Source organism: Anopheles coluzzii, chromosome 2 (genome assembly GCF_943734685.1).
Source record: "Anopheles coluzzii chromosome 2, AcolN3, whole genome shotgun sequence".
NCBI classification, from domain to species: Eukaryota; Metazoa; Arthropoda; class Insecta; order Diptera; family Culicidae; genus Anopheles; species Anopheles coluzzii.
The window spans coordinates 6457906-6478194 of NC_064670.1; the positions used below are offsets into that span (position 1 = coordinate 6457906).

The 20289-nt window shown below is 47.9% G+C and overlaps 5 protein-coding genes across 9 annotated transcripts in view; all 5 read right to left on the bottom strand.

Moving 5' to 3' along the window:
- Nucleotides 1-3573: 3573 nt before the first annotated feature.
- Nucleotides 3574-8284, bottom strand: LOC120951806 (homeobox protein goosecoid-like). The gene is made up of 3 exons (XM_040370744.2): nt 7519-8284; nt 7167-7447; nt 3574-6918 (listed from the first exon to the last, which is right to left on the bottom strand). Exons 1-3 carry the CDS (start codon nt 7925-7927, stop codon nt 6661-6663), a joined length of 948 nt encoding a protein of 315 aa, XP_040226678.2. The 5' UTR covers nt 7928-8284; the 3' UTR covers nt 3574-6660.
- A 96-nt stretch (nt 8285-8380) lies between these two features.
- On the bottom strand, nt 8381-11594 carry LOC120951805 (uncharacterized). Its single transcript, XM_040370743.2, has 3 exons — nt 10482-11594; nt 9271-9870; nt 8381-9198 (listed from the first exon to the last, which is right to left on the bottom strand). Exons 1-3 carry the CDS (start codon nt 10563-10565, stop codon nt 8467-8469), a joined length of 1416 nt encoding a protein of 471 aa, XP_040226677.2. The 5' UTR covers nt 10566-11594; the 3' UTR covers nt 8381-8466.
- Nucleotides 11595-11690: 96 nt separating this feature from the next.
- On the bottom strand, nt 11691-12454 carry LOC120951807 (40S ribosomal protein S29). The gene is made up of 3 exons (XM_040370745.2): nt 12306-12454; nt 12037-12136; nt 11691-11822 (listed from the first exon to the last, which is right to left on the bottom strand). Exons 1-3 carry the CDS (start codon nt 12365-12367, stop codon nt 11814-11816), a joined length of 171 nt encoding a protein of 56 aa, XP_040226679.1. The 5' UTR covers nt 12368-12454; the 3' UTR covers nt 11691-11813.
- A 1512-nt stretch (nt 12455-13966) lies between these two features.
- On the bottom strand, nt 13967-14852 carry LOC120950428 (uncharacterized). The gene is made up of 2 exons (XM_040368433.2): nt 14763-14852; nt 13967-14693 (listed from the first exon to the last, which is right to left on the bottom strand). The coding sequence occupies exons 1-2, from the start codon at nt 14772-14774 to the stop codon at nt 14160-14162; spliced, it is 546 nt and encodes a 181-aa protein (XP_040224367.2). The 5' UTR covers nt 14775-14852; the 3' UTR covers nt 13967-14159.
- Nucleotides 14853-17119: 2267 nt separating this feature from the next.
- Nucleotides 17120-20289, bottom strand: part of LOC120949926 (proteoglycan 4) — a 64848-nt gene continuing 61678 nt past the window's right edge. For all 5 annotated transcript variants that reach the window (XM_040367565.2, XM_049605382.1, XM_040367569.2 and 2 more), the window contains one exon: nt 17120-19371. In XM_040367565.2, coding sequence (XP_040223499.2) covers nt 18874-19371 — 498 coding nt within the window. In that variant the 3' untranslated portion in view covers nt 17120-18873. The remainder of the gene's footprint in view (nt 19372-20289) is intronic.

Consider the following 20289-nt stretch of genomic DNA (forward strand, 5'->3'; position numbering starts at 1 on the left):
TTCGTTCCCGTTCTACACACACACACACGCGCGCACGCGGCAGTATGGCGGCACGCCTCGTCATACTGAAATTGGCTCCCTCGGGGCCGGACGAAAGAAAGAAGACAAAAAAAGCGATCAGTACCAATGTACCCCGTTCCCCTCCTTCCCGGAACCTGTGTGTGCCGAAGCAACACATTCCAGCGACGACGAGACTTTGCGTGCGTGTTCCTATTCCACTCCCCAGTCTCCCCCGTGACGTAAAGATCGATGAGTTTTGTTTCCCTGCTGTGTGTACGGCGGCGGTGGCGGCGGTGGCGGCAAGCACCGTCTCCCAGTGTGTGCCCGGCCGCCCAAAGTGTCCAAATATGAGGTAATATTTGACCGAGAACCTAACCCTTCCAGTTGGTGTGGGATGAGGAGTGCGGAGGTGAGCTGGTGGCCTTTCCTCTCTCCCAGTTCGGGAGTTTGTTTGTTTGCCGCTGGCAAATAGATCGTTCCATTTATTTTTAGGCCGGTTTTGGGTTTGGCGAAACGAGCCGCTTGGGGGCCACTTGGGAGCGTAACTTACCGGAGTCCGGACCACATCCAGCAAGTGGACATGGATGCTCGCATTATCGAGGGAGGACGGGATCGGTTATGTCAATAGATAGTGTTCGTTTGTCTTCTTCTTCTTCTTCGCAATAGCTTTTAACGGCAATGGCGCACAATAACTACAACAACAGCAACAACAAAAACTGGACAGACAGACGGAGGGAAATACATCAAACGAGAGCAAACTTCCTAACGATCAAGGTTCGGTCCAACGGCAACGGCAACGGACTTCTTTCGCAGTGGCCGCGTGACGGTGAGTAATGGCACCTGACCGGCGAAGCCACCAACCAACCAATAACCTTTCGCATTTGGAGGGTTACACTTGCGCTCTCTTTAAACCCTTGGGTGTAATTGAAACAAACACACACGCCGTATATTGCACCGTGTGTTGCGTTGCGTGTGTCTCAGCTCCATTCTTGGAAACACTGTTTTTCAATTTGTGCGTTTGTGCGTTGCTTGCGCCAGAAGTTGCTGGCGTACCCGAGATCAAGCACGGGGGGGCAGCGCATTTCTCTTTGATGCTTTGTTAGTCGGGGCGGGACGGACCACTGACTGGGGCTTGAGACGGGGGGGCATCGCACCGGCATCCCTTCATTATTCGGCCGGTTGCGGTTGGCAGGCACGATCGACTGCCAACTGACCCGAAAAACCGTGCAACGCAACGCAATGGGTGTATGTGATTTTGACAACCCACCCACAGGTTTCGCCCGGTATTACAGAAACGTATGTTAGAAAACCCTTTTGTTTTTTGCTTCGTCGGAGTCTTACACGTGTGGATAGTACTTATTTTCGTTTAAAATGATAAAAAATGTGCTTACATTCACAAGCAAGGTAGGTTGAACCGATGTTTCCCTTTTTTCTTATATTTTTTTCTAAAAATAACATTTAAATTACACAAATTACATGGTTTTGTGATGCAAATTGCATACTTTGCGGGCAGTGGTAGGATTCAACGCTGTTCGGATGAGGCACCTATGCCGCATACTATGCCATTTTCGTAATGCAATTAACCTAATGGATCGTAACGCGTTCGAACTCCAACACTAAGTTTAATTGCTGTACTATTATATACAATTTGAAAATGGGGGGTTTTGGTTTAAAAAAAAATCAGGACATTTTACTATCCACAACGATTGACGCCTAAAGGCCGGGCTACATTGATCGTACTCCTGAGTGTAATTTTTGTGAACGCGTACGCCATCTAGCGGCGGCGGGTCGAAGCTAGAGGCTGGTATAATTTATCTGTCAAAAAGTGTTTTGGGTCGAGGAGGCTATAATTTTATCCAATGATGGAAAGATGTTGGAAGATGGGGAAAAATGTTGCCTAGCGCTTTGTATGAATGACGATTTATCCACCAACAACAATTAACGGCCTATTTTGTTGCAATTTATGGACGTTTATAAACATTTCATACGGCATACAAGTAGCCTGTTCGAAACTTGATGAGACACCAAGTATGAATAATTTTGACACATAAATTATACCGACATCTAGCTTGCGCTGGTTGTCGCCAGATGCGCTAGTGAAAATAAAAATTACACTACGGAGTACGATCAATGTAGCCCGGCCTTAAAGGTAGACATGGTATCAATTAACCGTAGTTACCGTCTGATATGCAGCCTTTCAGCCTGCTGATGTGCAACATGTATGCGTGATCGTTGACAAAGGAGAAAATTGAAAAAAAAAAACCTTTAAAAAAGTATAAAGGCCGGGCTACATTGATCGTACTCCGTAGTGTAATTTTTGTGAACGCGTACGCCATCTAGCGGTGGCGGGTTGAAGCTACATGCTGGTATAATTTATCTGTCAAAAAACGTTTTGGGTCGAGGAGGCTATAATTTTACCCAATGATGGATAGATGTTGGAAGATGGGGAAAAATGTTGCCTAGCGCTTTGTATGAATGACGATTTGTCCAACAACAACAATTAACGGCCTACTTTGTTGCAATTTATAGGCGTATATCAACATTTCAAACGGCATACAAGTAGCCTGTTCAAAACTTGATGAGACATCACCGTATTAATACACGATGCGCAATCTCAGATTGCGCATATATTCGTTTTATCAAAACATATGTCATTTCGCGTAGCCAACCCTGAGCTATAAACGTCATTTCCATACATTTTCAGATTGCGCCAAGATTGCGCATAAATTTTCAAGATTATATGTCCGAGATATATATATATTTTTTGACAGATAAATATATCAAACCGACCCGTTTGACAGATAAATATATGCGCAATCTGAGATTGCGCATCGTCTATTGCTACGGTCAAGCATGAATAATTTTGACACATAAATTATACCGACATCTAGCTTGCGCTGGTCGCCGCCAGATGCGCTAGTGAAAATAAAAATTACACTTGCGAGTACGATCAATGTAGCCCGGCCTTAATAATTGATATCAAATTATGCTTAAAAAAAAACACTCAATTAGGAGAGAAATGAATAAAAAATCGATAAAGTAAATATATTGTTCAGTTTCTCTTAAAACAATGCAGGACAAATAGGCATTATTTTTTACTAAATCTTGAAATAAAATACAATATCTGCAAAGTTTCAGATACAAAAGCGCACAAGAATGAAGCAATTGTCAGTAAACAGTGGAAATGTAAGATGTTCTAGAATTAACAGTCCAATCTAGAGCCCTATTATGATAATTCTGTCACACGAATTGCATACTTTTAGGCGATGTTATTTCATTTTTCATATACAAACAGTTTCTTTTATGCATTTTTAAACATTCGCATCCCTATCTGATATTTATAATAAAAAACACACACAATTCCTTCCAAACTGTCTCGCGCTCGCCTTAACCGTCCAATCAGCCAAAGGTTTACTGCTCAATTTAAATCAACAAACACCGTAAACAACAATGCGGTGTCAAACCGGGCCGGGGTCCCAGTTAGCGTCTCGCTCGGTCCATACTTTGCCTACGTACGTCCGGCTCGCCTGTGTGTCGCGCATTATTGTGCCGAATTACTTCGCTAGCATCGGGCAGCGGACCCGAACGGACTGTTTGATCAAAATTTAATGGATGGCAAAGAAAAAACAACAAGCTACGTGTTTATTTCCGAGCTCCATGTGCCCTCGGAAAATCGGTGATCGAAGCAAGTGGAGGGAAGAGGGGGGAAGCGGGGGGGAACATATTTATCGACATTCAATCATCGTTCTCGACTCTACTCGATCGACGATAGACGCGAGCTGTCGTCAATCGGTCGGCCCCCCGTGGGCCGTTGGGAAGGGGAGGGGGGGGGGAAGGGGTTCATGTTTAAGTTTGCCAGATTCGAATCGCCGAAAGCGAACATCGGCACATTTTGATGGATAAATACGATGATGCATGTTAGCGTAGCGTACCGGCGATGATGATGATGATGTGCGCCCCACAAGAAGGATTATGCTCCACACACACACACACACACCAACCAAATACAACACGATACTGATTTTCCGCGAGCTGATTCGGTCTGTCGGCAAAGCGTCTCATCCGGCGATGGTGAACATCTCCACCCTTCCCTCCCATTTGCCATAATTGAATTCCGAAAACGCCCCTTTGGCAATAGACATGGGAGGGAGTGAGAGAGCGTGCGCGGGGGATTGAGATCGAAGAAAAAGAACTTCTCCAAAAAACAGACTTGTGATATTTCATTATCACCCTTTGCGCTCGACCTCGAGCCTCAATGGTCGATGTTGCCCCGCAGGGATATTTTTTCACTTCCACGTGGTACGGTGTCCGGTCATTGCGGAGCGCCGGTTTTATCACAACACGCCGACCGCTGTGTAGCTGTAGTGTTTTTGTCGATCGCGCCCACCCAAACCCAAGGACACACAAAAACGAGCATCGGGAGGAACTAGAGGAGAGTGGAAAAATCAAATTAAATACCATCGTAAAGAAAATCGGTCCTTCGGTCGTCAATTTGCTTGCAATATGCTGTTGGGCCCGTGCTGTACCCTTCTTCCGGGGAATCTGGGCCCGAGACCGGGAGGTAGCTCTCAGGAAATCTCAGCAAATCACCAAACGGCCCCACGCCCCCAATGACGGAGCGATGACGGGCCCCCGCTTTCAGAGCCAATTCCCACTGCGACTTACGGGCGCATTAAACATTTAGTAGTTTGGGCAGCAGACAGGCGGTTGAGAACGGTTTCGAAACTGTCATCGTGCTGATACGAGTACGAAAGGGAGAGAATCAAAAGGGGACAAGGGACTGTAGGGACCTGGGACTGGTCATCTGTTGCTGATTGTTCTGTTCTGTTTGATGAGTTTGAGGTTTGAGGCCGGGGAGGATGAGGCGCTCGTTAAGGAAGGATGGAGCACAAAACGCCAACACACACAAGCAGAGAGTGTTACTATTATATTGTTAGACGGTTTATTAAACTCGGGATTCGCACAGATAGGGGTCGTTTTTTTTGCACAACAGGGAAGATTATTTGCGTTCGGATATTGGTTTTAGTACGTTTGCGTTACTACTACTACTGCTCCTGCTGCTACTGCTGTGTTTTAGTGGCCACAAGAGGAACAGCCCACGCACGTACACACGGGCACACACAAACAGACACACTCACACATATACATATACAGATACATGCTAGACATAAGCTGCGCACGGCAGGCAAGGTATTATTTTACAATCCCCAAACACGGAAAAACGAATCATTATCCCGCTCCAGCGAGTGGTGCACGTAAATAAGCTTCATTTGTTGCACGGCGTTGCATACATTTGGGCGTCTTAGCGATATAGCGCTGCAACGTTCGCCTAAATGTATGCAATGCGTAGAACATTGCTATCCTATTTCATTCCTTTCACCCGGAACACCTTTCTAAAACCGAAATTGTGAGAGGGAGGTGTAGAATTAAGAGGAAGTTTCATTTAAGCCTGCAAATTTTCTGCTTCGTTTGTGTTGATAATTTTATAATTTTATACACTAGCTCCTCTACACACACGCACTTGCACACACACACACACACACACTGTCGCGATATCTATTAGGTAAGTATTAATTATTGCACGATAGAAGCATTGCCCGCATTCCCCCCATTGCTCGCAGTCTCTCGCGGTAGTATGCATGTGTGCGTGTGTGTGTGTGTGTGTGTGCGTGAATTATGCAGCTCCTAAACTAAACATTGACGCCCGTAATTTAATCTTTTCCCAATCCGTGGCATGCTGAAAGAAAGATGGCGTTACCGGCACAGGCCCCATTAGCTAATTGCGATTGGTTTATGATGGTGGTGCGTTGTAGTGTTTCGGTTAAGCTCGGCCACAAAACGTGCCCGAAATGGACTTCCTGTATCGGGCACGTGTGTGTTTGCAACTGTTTTCCCCGCTCGTTTTTGAAGTTTACGGGCTGCACGGGAAGTAGAATTTATGCCTGCCTGGATTTGTGAAGGGGAAGATTTTGATTTAGCTTAGCATGGGTTGAGGTTGAGTAGTACTCGGTGCTAGGTAGGTAGCTCTGAGATGATTCACTCCCTTTGCAAATGTGAGTAAAATGCTTTGATTTCCATTTACAATCTACAACAGCTCTACGGGAGCAGCAAATCTACACTAGAGACGGGGAAATGTATTACTTATTGCCTGCTACGACTACTTCAATGTGTGCTTAAGTACTAAGATTAGAAAAAAACTGACACTTGCTGTCATTGCTACTGCACTGTCCAATCGTTCTCTCACTCTCTCTTGCTCTCTCTTGCTTCAGACGGACTGACTATTACCATCTGAATTGAATAGAAACAAGCAAAAAACAACATCAAACACCGATGCGTCCATGTACAGGGGGGGCTTGCTGTGATTTGCGGTACGATTAAATCCCGGAGCTTTCACAAGCTTCCAATTGCTTTGCCGTGTTGTCGACTCGTGCACCACAGGTGTGGTTTTGCATTTAATTTAAATTGTTACTCTACCGTATCTAGTCTTACATTTAATATTCCCCGTTTTTTTGCCACCCTTGCCCCACAATGAAAAGCACCGTTCCTTCCAGGACCTCCCTCTCTCTCTGTCTTTTCCTCCGTCTCTCTCTCTCGATCGCCTTACCAGTTTTTTTGGTTAGTGTTTTGGTTGTTTGTGCCCTCCACCGCTTTCCCACTTTATCATACCACCTCCACGTCCGACGCGTCGCTGTTGCTGTTGCTCAGCAGCTCGTCACACTTCGGCAGCACCAGCTGCTGCTGCTGCTGCTGTTTGTCCTTGGCAAAGATGCCGGTCTGCAGCTGGCGCAGCTTCTCCTGCGCCGACACCGGGATGTTGATGAGCTTTCGAATTTTGCTATTGATTTCGTAGTTGGAGAACTGTTCCTGCTCCTCCCGCTTCTGCTTGCGCCATTTGGCGCGCCGATTCTTGAACCAAACCTGCGGGGGGAAGAGAGAGAGAGAGACAGAAAGCATCGTTCAAAGTATAATCGATTGGTTTTTTAGCTTCCGGCGGCGTATTTTGGCCGGAAATTACAACGCGCGGGGTAACTCAATTTGTCGAATTCATTATTGCTCCGAGCGACACGGGCGACACAAAATCAACAAGTGAGTTCCGGGAAAATTAAAGCACCGTCGCCACGCCGTCTGCTAAATGGCGGGGGTGATGATGGCAACCCCTCTCCTACCTCGACGCGCTCCTCCTTCAGGTCCACCTTGATTGCCAGCTTCTCCCGCAGCAGCACGTCCGGGTAGTGCGTCTTGTCGAAGGTGGCCTCCAGCTGCTCCAGCTGCTCCTCGGTGAAGATGGTCCGGTGGCGCCGCTTCCGCTTGATGTGCGAGTCCGCATTCAGAAATGGGTACCGGGGCCGGAAGTTACCGTTGCAGGCGACCAGCCCCACCTGCTGGTGCAGATGGGCGGCGAACAGGTCCGGCTGCAGATAGTTGTGGCAGGACGAGGGGTATGCTACTGGAAAGGGGGACAAAAGAAAAGGTCATTAATCATCTACATTAAAGTCGGTGCACCATAGAAGTACTCACTGCCAAGTATGTTCGTGGGCAGCATGTTCGCGTCGGACTGGTGGCTGGTGGGAAGGTGCAGCGTACCGGCCCCGGCACAGCGGAAGTAGTTGGACAGGCTCTGCTTGGTGTGCTGCTCCAGCTCGTACGCCGCACCGCCGTCCAGCCGCTGCGGCACGGGCGACAGCAGCTTGTCGTGCAGTGGGCCAGCTCCCGCCTTGTGTGGGATCGAGTCCTGATTGAGCCCGAGGATGCTTTCGATCGTAAAGACGGACGCGAACGAAGGTCTCGCATCGGTCGGCAGGGTCGTCCCGGTGGATCCGGCAGAAGAGCAGCCCATTTCCTCGTGCTGCTGCTGCTGGTGGTGGTCGGTAGAGCTTTCCTTCTTGGTGGTAGGGCTGGTGCCGTTCAGCCGTTCGTTGCCAAACATTGTTTGCTGTTGTGCAGGAGCAGGCAACCACACAGCAACGAGCAGTAGGCGTGCAGCAATGTGTTTTATTTATACACTTCGAGCACACCAAACAGTGGCAAAGTTTAATTTAACGTTCGTTTTCGGGACGCGTGACACAAAAGTAGCGCAAAATCACTAGCAAGGGAGGCTTTAAATCTTTCCGTTTCAAGCAGTTTTAAAACCCTTTGCACCAATTGTTCGACGCCACACGGGGTTTTCCTTTTTCTGTTGCGAATGAAAATTTTACCTCAAACGTTTTAATCCAACCGCTTTCTGTGCATTTTTTTTTCTTTCTTTCTTCTCATCCCTCGCATACCTCGTTTCCCCTCGTTTCTGTCTGCAGGCGCACGATTTGAATTGCGTTTGACGTTTTGGGGCGAAACCGGTGAGCGGTTGGATTAAGTATGCGGCGGCGAAAAGATGGCGGGTAGGTTGTGTTTCAGGACGATTCTTTAATAATTCTCCGCATGCAAATACAACAACTCCCAGCTCTTCTAACTAACCCCCCCCCCCCCCTCCTAAATGGCATGCATTTTCAGCAGCATATCGTACACGATCTCATCGCCCTTGTACGCCGCCTTGTGCTTCCGGAGCGTCACGCTCGTCTGGTTGTACACGATGTTGCGAATGTTCCAGATGAGCTGGTCGACGCACAGCTTCTCCGGCGGCGGTCCGGTCTCCACCTCGAGCGTGCTGCCGACCGGATCGCTCGGCACCTCGTCCCCGTACCCCATCGGGTACGGTTCCCAGTCGGACAGCACCTTGCGCATCCAGTGCTTCTTGCTGACCGTGTTGCGCGTCGACCGCGTGCCGAAGATGTTGATCGCCTTGCAGAAGATGTAGCCCAGCTTGGCGTAGAACACCTCCTGCCCGTCCGTCGCGATGTACATGTGGTTGATGTTCATCATCACCTTGCAGTACTTCTCAACCTCCTCCATCAGGTGGGTGCCGATGCCGCGCCCCCGATAGCGATAGTCCACCACGACCGATTCCACGTAGGCGGAGGTGTCGTCGGCCGGCACAGGCGACACTTTCGCATGCCCCAGCACGGTCACCGTTTCGTCAATTAGCTGCGTCAGCACGAGCGTGATCGGCAGCGTGTCGGTGGATGTTTCGAAGCTCCAGAACCGGGCCATGCGCGACCGGGGCCACTCGGTGTTTATTAGCCGGACGCACTGCTCCTTCAGCTCCGGATGCCGGTGGATCGGTACCACCAGGTACGGTTCATTCGAGGTCGGTGGTGGTGGACCCTTTTTGAGGGGGGGAAGAAAACACGTTAATAATGAACCTGACGCGGCATAACAAAAAGCACGTGCACTTACATCGTACGCGATCCGCTTCTTGCAGCTATAGTAATCCTGATACGTGTCGTCGTCTTCCTCTTCGTTGTAGTAGTAGTAGTAGTAGCAGTTTTGTCGCCGCGCGTACAGCTCCTCCTCCGACGATTCGTACCGCTGCACCACGTACCGGTGCGGTTCGCTCGCGAGGATAAATTTGGACACGCCGCGCGGCTCGTTACGCTCCAGTATCGCACCGTACGCCCGGGCGCGCGTAAAGCTGAACCGGAACTTGGCCCGAAACACGTGCTGATCGCGCAGCGCCACAAAGATGTGCTCGATGTTCAGGTAGTACAGGTACTCCTGCGTTGCGATCACCTCGAGCAGGCAGCGCCGGGCGCAGGATGGAATTTTCGAGATGGAACACAGGGCAATGACCTGTACGCGATCGTTCTCGCCGCTGGCAATGATGAGGCTCGGCGGCATTTCCGGCGAGTGTTCGAGTGTCTTCAGCCGCTCGGTTCGGATGCGCTTCCACTGCTGGTTGATCTGCCGGTTGCAGGTGCGGTACCATTTGTCCTTGTTGTTGATCGGAAGCACAAAGTAGTGCTTGTCGTAGTGCTCGAAATCGATGGTGTAAGGAGACTGGCGACCAAGATTGTAAAAGAAGAATTCAAAATTAATGCAATTGTCCAAAATAGATGTCCCCGTAGTACCAGCCAAGAACATCCAGATGAGTTCGATGGACTGATCATTCATCAAAAACGCTCATCGATTACATCGCTCAGTATCGAAAGATCAGCAGTTCGATTTCGTAACGTGCTTGGCACTCGTCGCCCTTTTGTAGCACTTTCGATTACGTTACACAAACACGCTAGAACTAGCACCGCAATCTATCATCAGCTGACGCGCGCTGTTGCTCCTCTGCGAGGCCCACATTCTTACGATGTAAATATGCTCGCCACTCGCCGTTCTTTGTTCTTTGTCTGCTGCTGTTTATCCGAACCGACATACAATTAAATGTGTGTCTTCAAATCACTTCACAGCGGGAATGCTGCCACCCCCCTGCGAAGCTCTGTGGCTCACAAACGCCCCTTCTTCGTTGCGTGCGTTGTTTATTTATCCACGCGCAGCAGGAGACTGGACATAGACAGCGAAAGCTTTTAAATTTCACCCGGAAAGATTTATGCTTCGGAGCATTTTTCGGAGCGGGTTTAACGGAACTGGCCACACAGACACACAGATCGATTTATTACCTTCCGCTGTTTACACCTTCGACCGGTCGCCGTGCAGTTTACGGCTTGACGCGTACGTTTCCGCTGCCGATGCTCGTGCAGCATGGTGGTGGTGATCGTAAGTCAGACGGGGATCGACTGATCGATCAGCTGGCAGAGATTGAAGCCGCGGGCCTCCCATCGGTATCACCAGGAAGCTAATACGTTTAAAAAAAAGGTTGGGGAGAAGGAGTGAGAGAGAACACAGAATAGCTACGAGCAGGTGCGGCAGCACCCTCCTGTGTAACCGTTCGCCGTTTGGACCGTGGCCAACAGACACTGAAAGTCATGTGCAGCGGTGGTTTATGAGCACGGTTATTGCATCATACCCGCTGCTCTCGGCGATGGCAACTGTGATGCATCGGACTCATGCTGTGTGCTTTCCACAGTTTCAAACTTGTGGCAGTCGTACACAATTAGGTGTCTGGAATGTTGCAAAAATGTTTACCCTTTGATACAAATCCTTGGAAGGATAAATGTTTCAAGACACCGTCCAACTAAAAAAAGCCCCTACCACCACCACGCAATTAAGGGATTGTTTGCTTTCGCGTGAGACGACGCATCGGCCAGATGCCATCGGCGATTAAATTACTTCGCCTGCTTGTATTGAACCGTTGCCAGCGAGTGGCGTCTACGCCGATCGACGACAGTACAAATTAATGGAAGGTCCGACCGACGAGACCCGTTTGTTTTGTTGACACGCTCGCACGTACTAATTATTGACCCGGGCAAAAGCACACGGGGCTCGTGTGTATCGAGCGGCGACGATTTATCGCTTCGAAAGTAACTAATGTAAATAAACACGACCTAGAAAATCGTGCAGCGAATGTCGGACAGCCGCTCGCTGTCTCCCCCACACACGCGAGTGCGTAGGATGAACGTGGCCGTCCTCGTCGCTGCGGATCAGCTGTTTAAACATGGGCAGTTAAACAAAACGGTCTAAAATTAAACCTCTCCCCCACTTCCTCCCCCTTCTGGTAGATTGATTCCACTTGTGTCCAGTGCTCTTGAGAATGCATTGGTTCCATTGAACTCGGAACAGCGCCCTTGTGAGGGTGTTTGGCAAGCGATGAGCAAGCGCTTCAAGCGGCAAAGGGAAGACGATTCTCCACACAACAAGGCAGACACAGGCACGGTTCACGTTTGTTTCGGCATAAGCGAGAAGAAGAAGGGCAACTCCAACGCCGGATGTTGATTTTTACGTTATTTATTTGCCGATTTCATTCCAACGCACGTTCACTGCCAGCAAGCTGCAAATATCCCGATCTTGATGTCATGTGCGATGAAATGTGGAGAAAATATGTGTTCTCACATTTAATCCAGCTGCAAGAGTAAAAAGAGAGAGAAAAAAAACATTGATATTAGAATTTATAATCAAATGCTGCCGCCGGAAGTTGCGTTCGGTGTTGACGAGCGGGTTAAGAAACACTGACCAACAACAACACATTACACCACTACACCGGCACAGATCGTACGTCGAGCAGAACGCTCCCTATACCGTACGCACGCACACACACACGCTCGCAGTTGAACTTACCTTCCTGAAGCCAATATCCTTGGCGTACTCGCGGAAGCACTGTCGGCAAATGTTCAGACCGTACTTTCGGATCATTCCGTGGTTGTTGGAGCAGGCACGGCTGAAACGAACGGAAAAAGAATCTTGGTTACAATCCTGCTACATCGCGGCCTCTCTCTCCACCGCCTCACACAACATGGCGAAGCGGCAGTACACGTGCACAGGAATGGGAACCGGTCGGAAACACCCGTTTCGCCGCCGGAACCGGCCCAAAAACGATTTCCACTCACCAGAAACGCGAGCCCTGTCCGTATTTACGCGGATGCGAGTACCACAAGTTGGCGAAACCCATTTTTTCGATTAAATTCTGTACGCACAAAACGCGAACGTGCTGAACACGGAAAAATGTGGAGGCAAAAGAGTTTGACAGTTGTCAGCGGCTTGACAGCTGGCCAACAACCAGAGTGACCAGAAATACCGATTTATCTGTATTCCTACCGATTTTTTATATGCCTACCGATTCACAGATGACCGCCCTAAAACTACCGATTTTCCATTTATCCTACCGAAAATCACAGATATTTGATTTTTCAGTCGTTTAAGCTTAATCTGTGGCGCTTAGGATGCTATTTCAAGGATTGTTAACCACATTTGTTACTTAACGCGCTGATGCACGTTTGTTTGTCTGGCACTTTTTATCCGTTAAAATTTAATGTTCATAATAAGTAGAAAATGTCAGTTGCGTGGATTCCGAGAATTGCTTGTCAAAGAAAATCATTTAAATTTGAATTTGAATCTCGCTGTCGGCGGTTAAAGCTCAAAGACAGACAAAGAGAATGAAATTTTCAGGCGAGGGGAAGGTAGAAACACACGGTGGGGGTCCGGCCCAAGATCGGATCCGAAGTCCGTTGTTTTGGGCTGATAATTAATGAATGGCGGATGGAGCGCTACCACAGGGAGAATGTGCTCTCTTGCTCATTCTTCTTCTTCATCTGGTACAACAGTCGCTGTCGGTCAAGGCCTGCCTGTACCCACTAGTGAAGTGGGCTTGGCTTTCAGTGACTTATTGGTACCATAGCAGGATAGTCAGTTCTACCTATGGGGGGTCGGTCTATTCGGGGCTTGAACCCACGACGGGCATGTTATTAAGTCGTTCGAGTTGACGACTGTACCACCAGACCGGCGCTCTCTTGCATGCCTTTAAAATACACGAGGCGCTCTCACTGAAAAGAACGCTCGCTCGCGCTGTTTCATTGTATTTTCCTCATACCCCTTCCTTTCCGTTTCTTCCCGAACAAGCTGTACTAGTGCGAGCGAGACACCGATACCACCATGCCGCTGCGAGAAAACCAAACTGAGCGCGCAGGCTGAAAGTGAACGCACACATTCACACATGTGTAATTGTGTGAGTGCAAAAACTGTGTGGAAACCAAAACACGCTCGCGGCTCTGCGTAATTCCGTGTATTTCCAACCGTCTCCCCCTGCTTCTACATGCCCCTCGTCTGAAAGTCGCACACTTTTTCATTCTCTTTGCTAGTAGGATAATCATTAAAATAATTGATTTAATTTAAATTGTTGCGTTCTGAACAGTGCTCCTGCCGAAATCTGCCAATATAATCTGGCCACACTGCCAACAAAGAGCCGACGATGTTCGAACCCGTCTCGCCGATGCGGGCACGAAGTTTGACGTTTGGAACCAGATGTTCGAACGGCAATGCTTCTTTTATTTGTTTTATGGAATTAAAACCTGCAGTAAACTGATAAAAATAGGTATTTTGCATACTGATTTTATTTAAATGTATGTGGAAGTTTTCTTAATGCTTTAAATTGTTTTAAACTTAGCACAAAGCATGAAGCGTTTCGATTCGAAGATGTCAAGCGTTTTCGATCCCTTTTGGGCGGTTCAAATTGACGGTTGGCTCACAAATGCCAGTAGGATTCAAACAGCAATTCAACAAAACAACAAACAAAATAACTTTATTCATGCGCTTTCAATGTATAAATACGGGTTGTGCATTAAGCAAATGTTGCTCATACTTGGTTCCCAGGTCCAAATGAATGAACCAACGAGTAGGGTCGCCCATCCAGCCGCGCCCAACACACGCGCAATGATCGACCCTCATCGCGATCATCACGCTCCTGCTCAATAGTGCCAGTTACGGTGCGTTTTCTCGTTCTGCATAATGTGCTTGTAGACGGTGATCGGCACGGGGTACGGTTTCGGGACGGGCACCTCGAACTTCTTCAGCACCTCCACCGGGAACGGTTTCTCCACCTCGATCGGGTACGGCTTTTCCACCGTGTACGGGACGGGCTTTTCGATCACCTTCGGGATCACCTTGTAGATCGGGATCTTGATCGGCTGCTCGACGTTCACCTGCAGCGGGTAGGGCTGGGGAATGTACACCTTGACGTAGTGCGGGACGGCAATCGGTACGGGGTGCGGTACCGGGACACCGACCTTCTGGAACACGGGCACGGGAACGGTTTTCGACTTTTCCGACACGCTCGAGTGAAGGTGGCCGGCTGCCTGGGCATCCTTTAGGCCTTCGAGCACCTCGAGATACCGTTCATCGAGCAGACCGTCGTCCTGATCGTGGTAGACGTACTTCCCGTCCGCTGGCACGACGTTGGCCTGGAGAAGGAGTAACACCATTGCCAGCGATGAACAAAACATCTACAAAAAAGGGGAAAATGATATTGTTATTAGGACTATTTTGTACATGTTATGTCTCCGGCAACTCACTAAAGGACTCATGTTTCCGATCTGTTTGAAGTACCAAGATGACCTGAACGTTGGCAAGGCAATCGAAGGAATAAACTACCATTCCGTGACGATGTGGCTTTTTATACATCCACCACCATTTCTGTTCATTTCCCAGCTCGAGCACTCCCGGTAATCATCGGTTTGGCTTCGTTCGCTCGATCGAAACACACTCTTCCTTTCAACGGAATCGAACGGGGAGGAGCACGAGTGAGAGAGAGAGAGAGAGAGGGTGCGATAGAGTGAGTGGGGCGCGATGCATCCGGGTGTGGAAAAGTGCAGCTGGTGCAGTGCACACCTACACCAACGAACGTGTTGCAGCTGGTCGATAGGGGGTATCTGGGGTACGCGGGGTTTGCTTTTCCTTTCACCGAGTTTCCCTTTCCTTCTTAGGGCCGGATCGCCCGTACGGAAACGGGCAGTGCAATACCGTCGCGGAAGCAGCCCCATTGGGGAAATGAAATGGAAAACCCGACGAAACGATCGACCGGCAATAACGGCGCCGAAGCGTTTTTGATTTTTGCTCGTCCCGCAAACGTGCCTTTGATGCGTGCGATTTGATATCGTCCGCAACCGAAACTCGATCGCACCGATACTCGACTTCTGGTAGCGCCACGATCGGTCCTGCTTTTGCGCCATTTGCGTTGCGTAAATTTGGGTCAGTTAGGGGGGAACGCGCAGCACACGCGTCGGGCAGTGGGTTAGCGGAACTCGTGCGATCGCGCGGGCACAAAGAACATTCCTGCACGGAACATTAGCACGGCCACGCGGGGGGTCATTATTTGATAATGCCTAGATAAGGTGAAATGATCGCTTGAAAGCAATAATTTATCGTTAGTTGGATAAGCTTGGGGCTGCACGAAAGGAAATGGGCCATCAAACTATGTGAATGCATTTTATAAGACGTCAGCCATGTCGGCCATATAGCTTACGGAGCATTAGGCAGTTTTAACTCTAAAGTAGCTAAGGTCAATTAGGACAGAATTTAAATAAAGAAATAATAAATGTATAAAATACTCACGAACAGGTGACAAGAAATAATCAGACTTAGTACATTGTTTCCATCAAGTAAAGACACCAGTATGTCATTTACTCTTCATCACACCGTTACGCACGTTGGTTAATATAAAAAAATAAACAATCCCATTAAGCGTTTGAACTTGAAAACATGAAAATCGAAAGAGCGACAAAAGTGTACTGTAAACGCTTAATAAATTTGCTACGCTACGTTAATTTTTAATCTGTTTTTGGGTGGACGAAACGGCCCAAAATCGATGTCGATGCTCCTGGCAAGCTGTCGAGTGCTTGACTGTTTAATTAAATTGCTTAAGCTCAATTTGCTGGCTAATGAGATGAAAGGTGTGCTTCGTGAAGCGTTGGTGATTGATGAAGCCAGTTAGCCAGAGCCAGTCGCCTCAAAGAGGGTAAGCAAACTTTCGACTTTGAAAGGATACGGCAGGCCGTTTTGCCTGGAACACTGCGACACGCCGTCCCGTACCAGTGGATCGCTCAAGATGGATATGATATGGAGCGAGTTCACTGGAATGTTGCTTGGTAACTTATGGGATATTTAAATTAAATTAAATTCGTGGTTATGGCTAGCTCTAGGGAGAGATTCAGACCGTCAGCCTCGGCCTATTACGATTTTGTTTTTTATGTAGATGAAGCTTTTACTCATAAAACAAGAAACATGGAACGACTCATTTGATGAAATACAGGATTTCCCAGGATTTATTGGTATCGTCCCATTGTACCAACAAATCTACTGCGAAACAACCAAAAGATCGTGAGAACACGCAACAAAAAATGAAGCAACCAAAAAACCTTGAGGAACCAAAGAACCTTGGTGATAATCTAGCCTTAACTGCCATGCGCCTAAGGGTATGCAAGAAGCAGCTCTACACATACAAAATCCATTTTGAACCATTTTGAAGTCTACATTTAGGCGCTAAATAAGTTTTGCTTTATTAAACAATTTGCACTGCACGCCTAAAGTAGTGCGATAGCAAAACCCGACAATTTATCAATTAACGTCTTTAATAAGAACAAGTATTGTGGGAGAGAATAAGTTGAAGCAAGGAAGATACAGAAATATGTGGAATCTATTATAAAAGAGTCTTTTGCGTAACAAATAGGAAAGATTTTGTAAATGCAATTCTGTGGAATTATTCTAAATTATTGCTACTAAAACTAACCAAGGATAGTTGCGTAGCAATGGCAATAGCTAATAGCGTTGACCAATATACCTTAAAAAAACAGATGACTTACCGTTCAGGATTCAAACTTCAAATAACAATTTTCGGATATTTTACAGACGCAAAAAAAGAACATCAAAATACTTTAAATTTGAAATTAATGTGTTGTTTTACTTGATCAGTAATAGTTCAACTGGATTGAGTAGAGTGTTTGCCCTGGATCCGGCAACTGTTGGCATAGTTCTGCGCGTTTTTGCGCACCTCATTTCACAACGAGAAGATTACAATTACGGGTTCGTACTCGCGCTAGTTGTGTTTTTTTGTTGTTCGGTTTATCTGAATAATTTCGGGCCCCACGCGGTAAACCCAAAGTTTGTAACCCATCTTACCATACCTATAACCATGATTCTAAGTGAGCAATTTGTAGGTGTGTCTAGGAGAGTTTGCGTCTCGTACAAATGGTTGCGCGCGTTCGCAGATGTGCTACACAACTATGAGCCAAAACGGACTGTGTAATGTGTAATGCTGCGCACAGTACTAGTAGTAGTAGCACAACATACATATAACGATACTAGCCAATAGTTTGTGTCCTACGAAACGTGTATATCTGCCTCATCGAAGAGCGTTACATCAACCGGAACCGAGCTAACTGGTTGTAAGAAGCACTGTTGCTGCTATTGCTATGTTTTAACTACCGGAACGCTAAGTAAGTAGATACTAGGAGCTCTACACCGCATGCACCTTACGCCGCTAGTTAAATAAATATGAGGCTACGCTCGCGTTAAAAACAAAAAAAAACAATGGAATCTACTGCTAAGCTACCTTACTGCCCGACTCTTGCTGCCGCAAAGAGAGACGGTTTTGCCAATATACCCCGAGAAACAGTCACTAGATGTCAAACTTAATTCCATAAATAATCTAAGAGGTCTCTGCTAGCACAGTAACAGTGAAACGTAAAACCACCCCATCTTCCTTCGGATGCAACTGTGCCACGCTGTCCCACCTTCAATTACCTCTAACACACTAACGTCTAACAAAAGTCTTCTAATACTCCGACACACACCACACACTCACACACGCTCAGACCCAATCTCCGAATCATCCACCGGCACACACACCCACGTGAATGGCAATCGCTTTGTGAGCGCTTTGTGACGGGACGGGATGAGAGTTAGGTTCGTGCCGCATCCACCTTGTTTAATAAATACTTATGCTACCTTGTTGCACCGAACTTTTCTCCCCTTCCCTCCATGCGGTTGAACAGTTGAAAATCTATCCGCACAGGACAGCGGGGCCAAGCGGGGTAAGGTGATTAAGCACCCACAAACCCACAGCACGCCGGGTTTGTGCGTTGCACTGGCTGGAGTGGAATGAGTTTGAATGCAGTTCCGGCAGTATAAAGAGGGAACGCAACACGGGGCTTCCGTGCCTTTGCGAAAGGTAATTACGCTGCACAGATTGCGTACCTTTCAGGGGCAAAAACGGTTTACCGAAGCTTGTGCGCCAAAATGTATGCAATCTCGCTGGCGGTACGAGCTATGGAAATAATCATAATGGCCAGTGTAACGCACGCCCGCGTGTGTTACCATCCACCCCCAGCCCCTCCGTCACTAGCACCGTTGAAAGGGGAAAGGGTGAGGGTAGGTTTCTGTTTTCACTTAAATCACTCCCCTCCCATCAAATTGTACATTAAAAAAAAAACAAAACCGCCACTTACGCTGTGGGTGATGCCCGGAGCCGCTTTGCCGAAGGTGACACAACCATTACGCCTTACTTGCTATAGAGTTCGTTCGCATACACACGCACACACACAAACACGCACACACTTACAGTTTTCACACCATGGGCCACACCATGTGGCAGTGTGGAGGAAATCGGTGAAATCAAATCATTTCCATTTACGCCGATGTCGTTGTTTTGCTGCTGCTGCTGCTGCTGGTGGTGCTGCTACTGCTCGTGGTGCTGCTGCTTGGTGTAGAGACGACCGTTGTGTTGTTGCTTTGGCTCCGCACACTCTCCGACGCGGCCGGTCCCAGGTCCTGGAAGCGTTCGCCGGTCGAGCCGGCGATGGTGTTGCTGCTCAGGCTGTCGAGCGAGCGGGCAGACCCACCGACGGCGACCGCCGTCGCCACGCTGTTCTTGAGCGCCTCCACGTCGACGCCCTCAGACGAGTCGCCCGGGTTTTTGTAGTTGGAGGAGAAGAACGATAGCGCCTTCATCAGCTGGTAGCTCTTTGACACCGGCAGGTTCGAGTCGTACAGGTTCTTGCTGCTCTTGCAGTCGACGTAGAACCACCAGTTGCACTTCAGCACCGTCTGGTCGAACAGGGTGCTTTCCGGGCAGAGGAACGATTTCATGATCAGTCCATCGTCCGTCAGGGCACATACGTGGAAGACCTGCGGGTTTTGGAGGGAGATAAGAGAAGGGGTGTAAGGGAGTAGAGGAAAAACAGATTAGTTGAGGAAGGGCAACCATGCAGCAGCGAGTAATAATGCAGCAATTCATAAAACCGTAGCGTTGTAAGGATGCGATAAAAAACAGCAAACATGTTGGTTGATGCACGAACAGAGCTTTTTTCCGTTGTGTAATTAATACCATCTGCCAGTGTGTTTGTGTTGCCTTTTTATGATGCATTTAACGCGTATCAGTAGTCATGGAAGTAAGCTCCCTTAAACTCCGTCATTAAAGTAATCTCCTTGTTGAATTTTGAGTCAAAAAGTGGATCGAAAATGTTCACATGAACGTCTGAATGTAGGTCAAACACGCTTATGGCAAATGGCATGCATTTCAATATCCCTTTTTATGCGTTTTATACCAAAAAAGGCAAACACATAGTTAACAATACGCTTATAAGGCAATTCGTTCGGGTGAACTGCGTATTTCTGGGCGTTTTTTTGCTTGGATAATACGCATTGCACACAAATAAACGCCCGAAGCTATGCAATCCTTTTGCTCAAATTTACTCGCTCACAGCTTTCTTTTTTTGCAATTTTACAGCGATCGCTATTGTTACCATTGCGCGCATGAAACATGCAGAAACATGTGCCAAATGAACCCTTCTACCTACGCTGCAGTTCATGTAACTGTATCGAGTACGCATTCACATTCCGGCTCATTGTGATTTGCAGAATGTGCAACATTCATTGCATACCCTGCAGCCGTACAAACTATTTTACCATGTGTGTATCCGATCCGTTTGCAATCGGGCAACGATTGGAGTGGAGCATTTTGGCGCAACGAGCGCCATAAGTGGGCATTAACCCGTTCAATCGATGGAAATAGGGAACAAAAATGCCCTTAAAACCCAGGGCTAC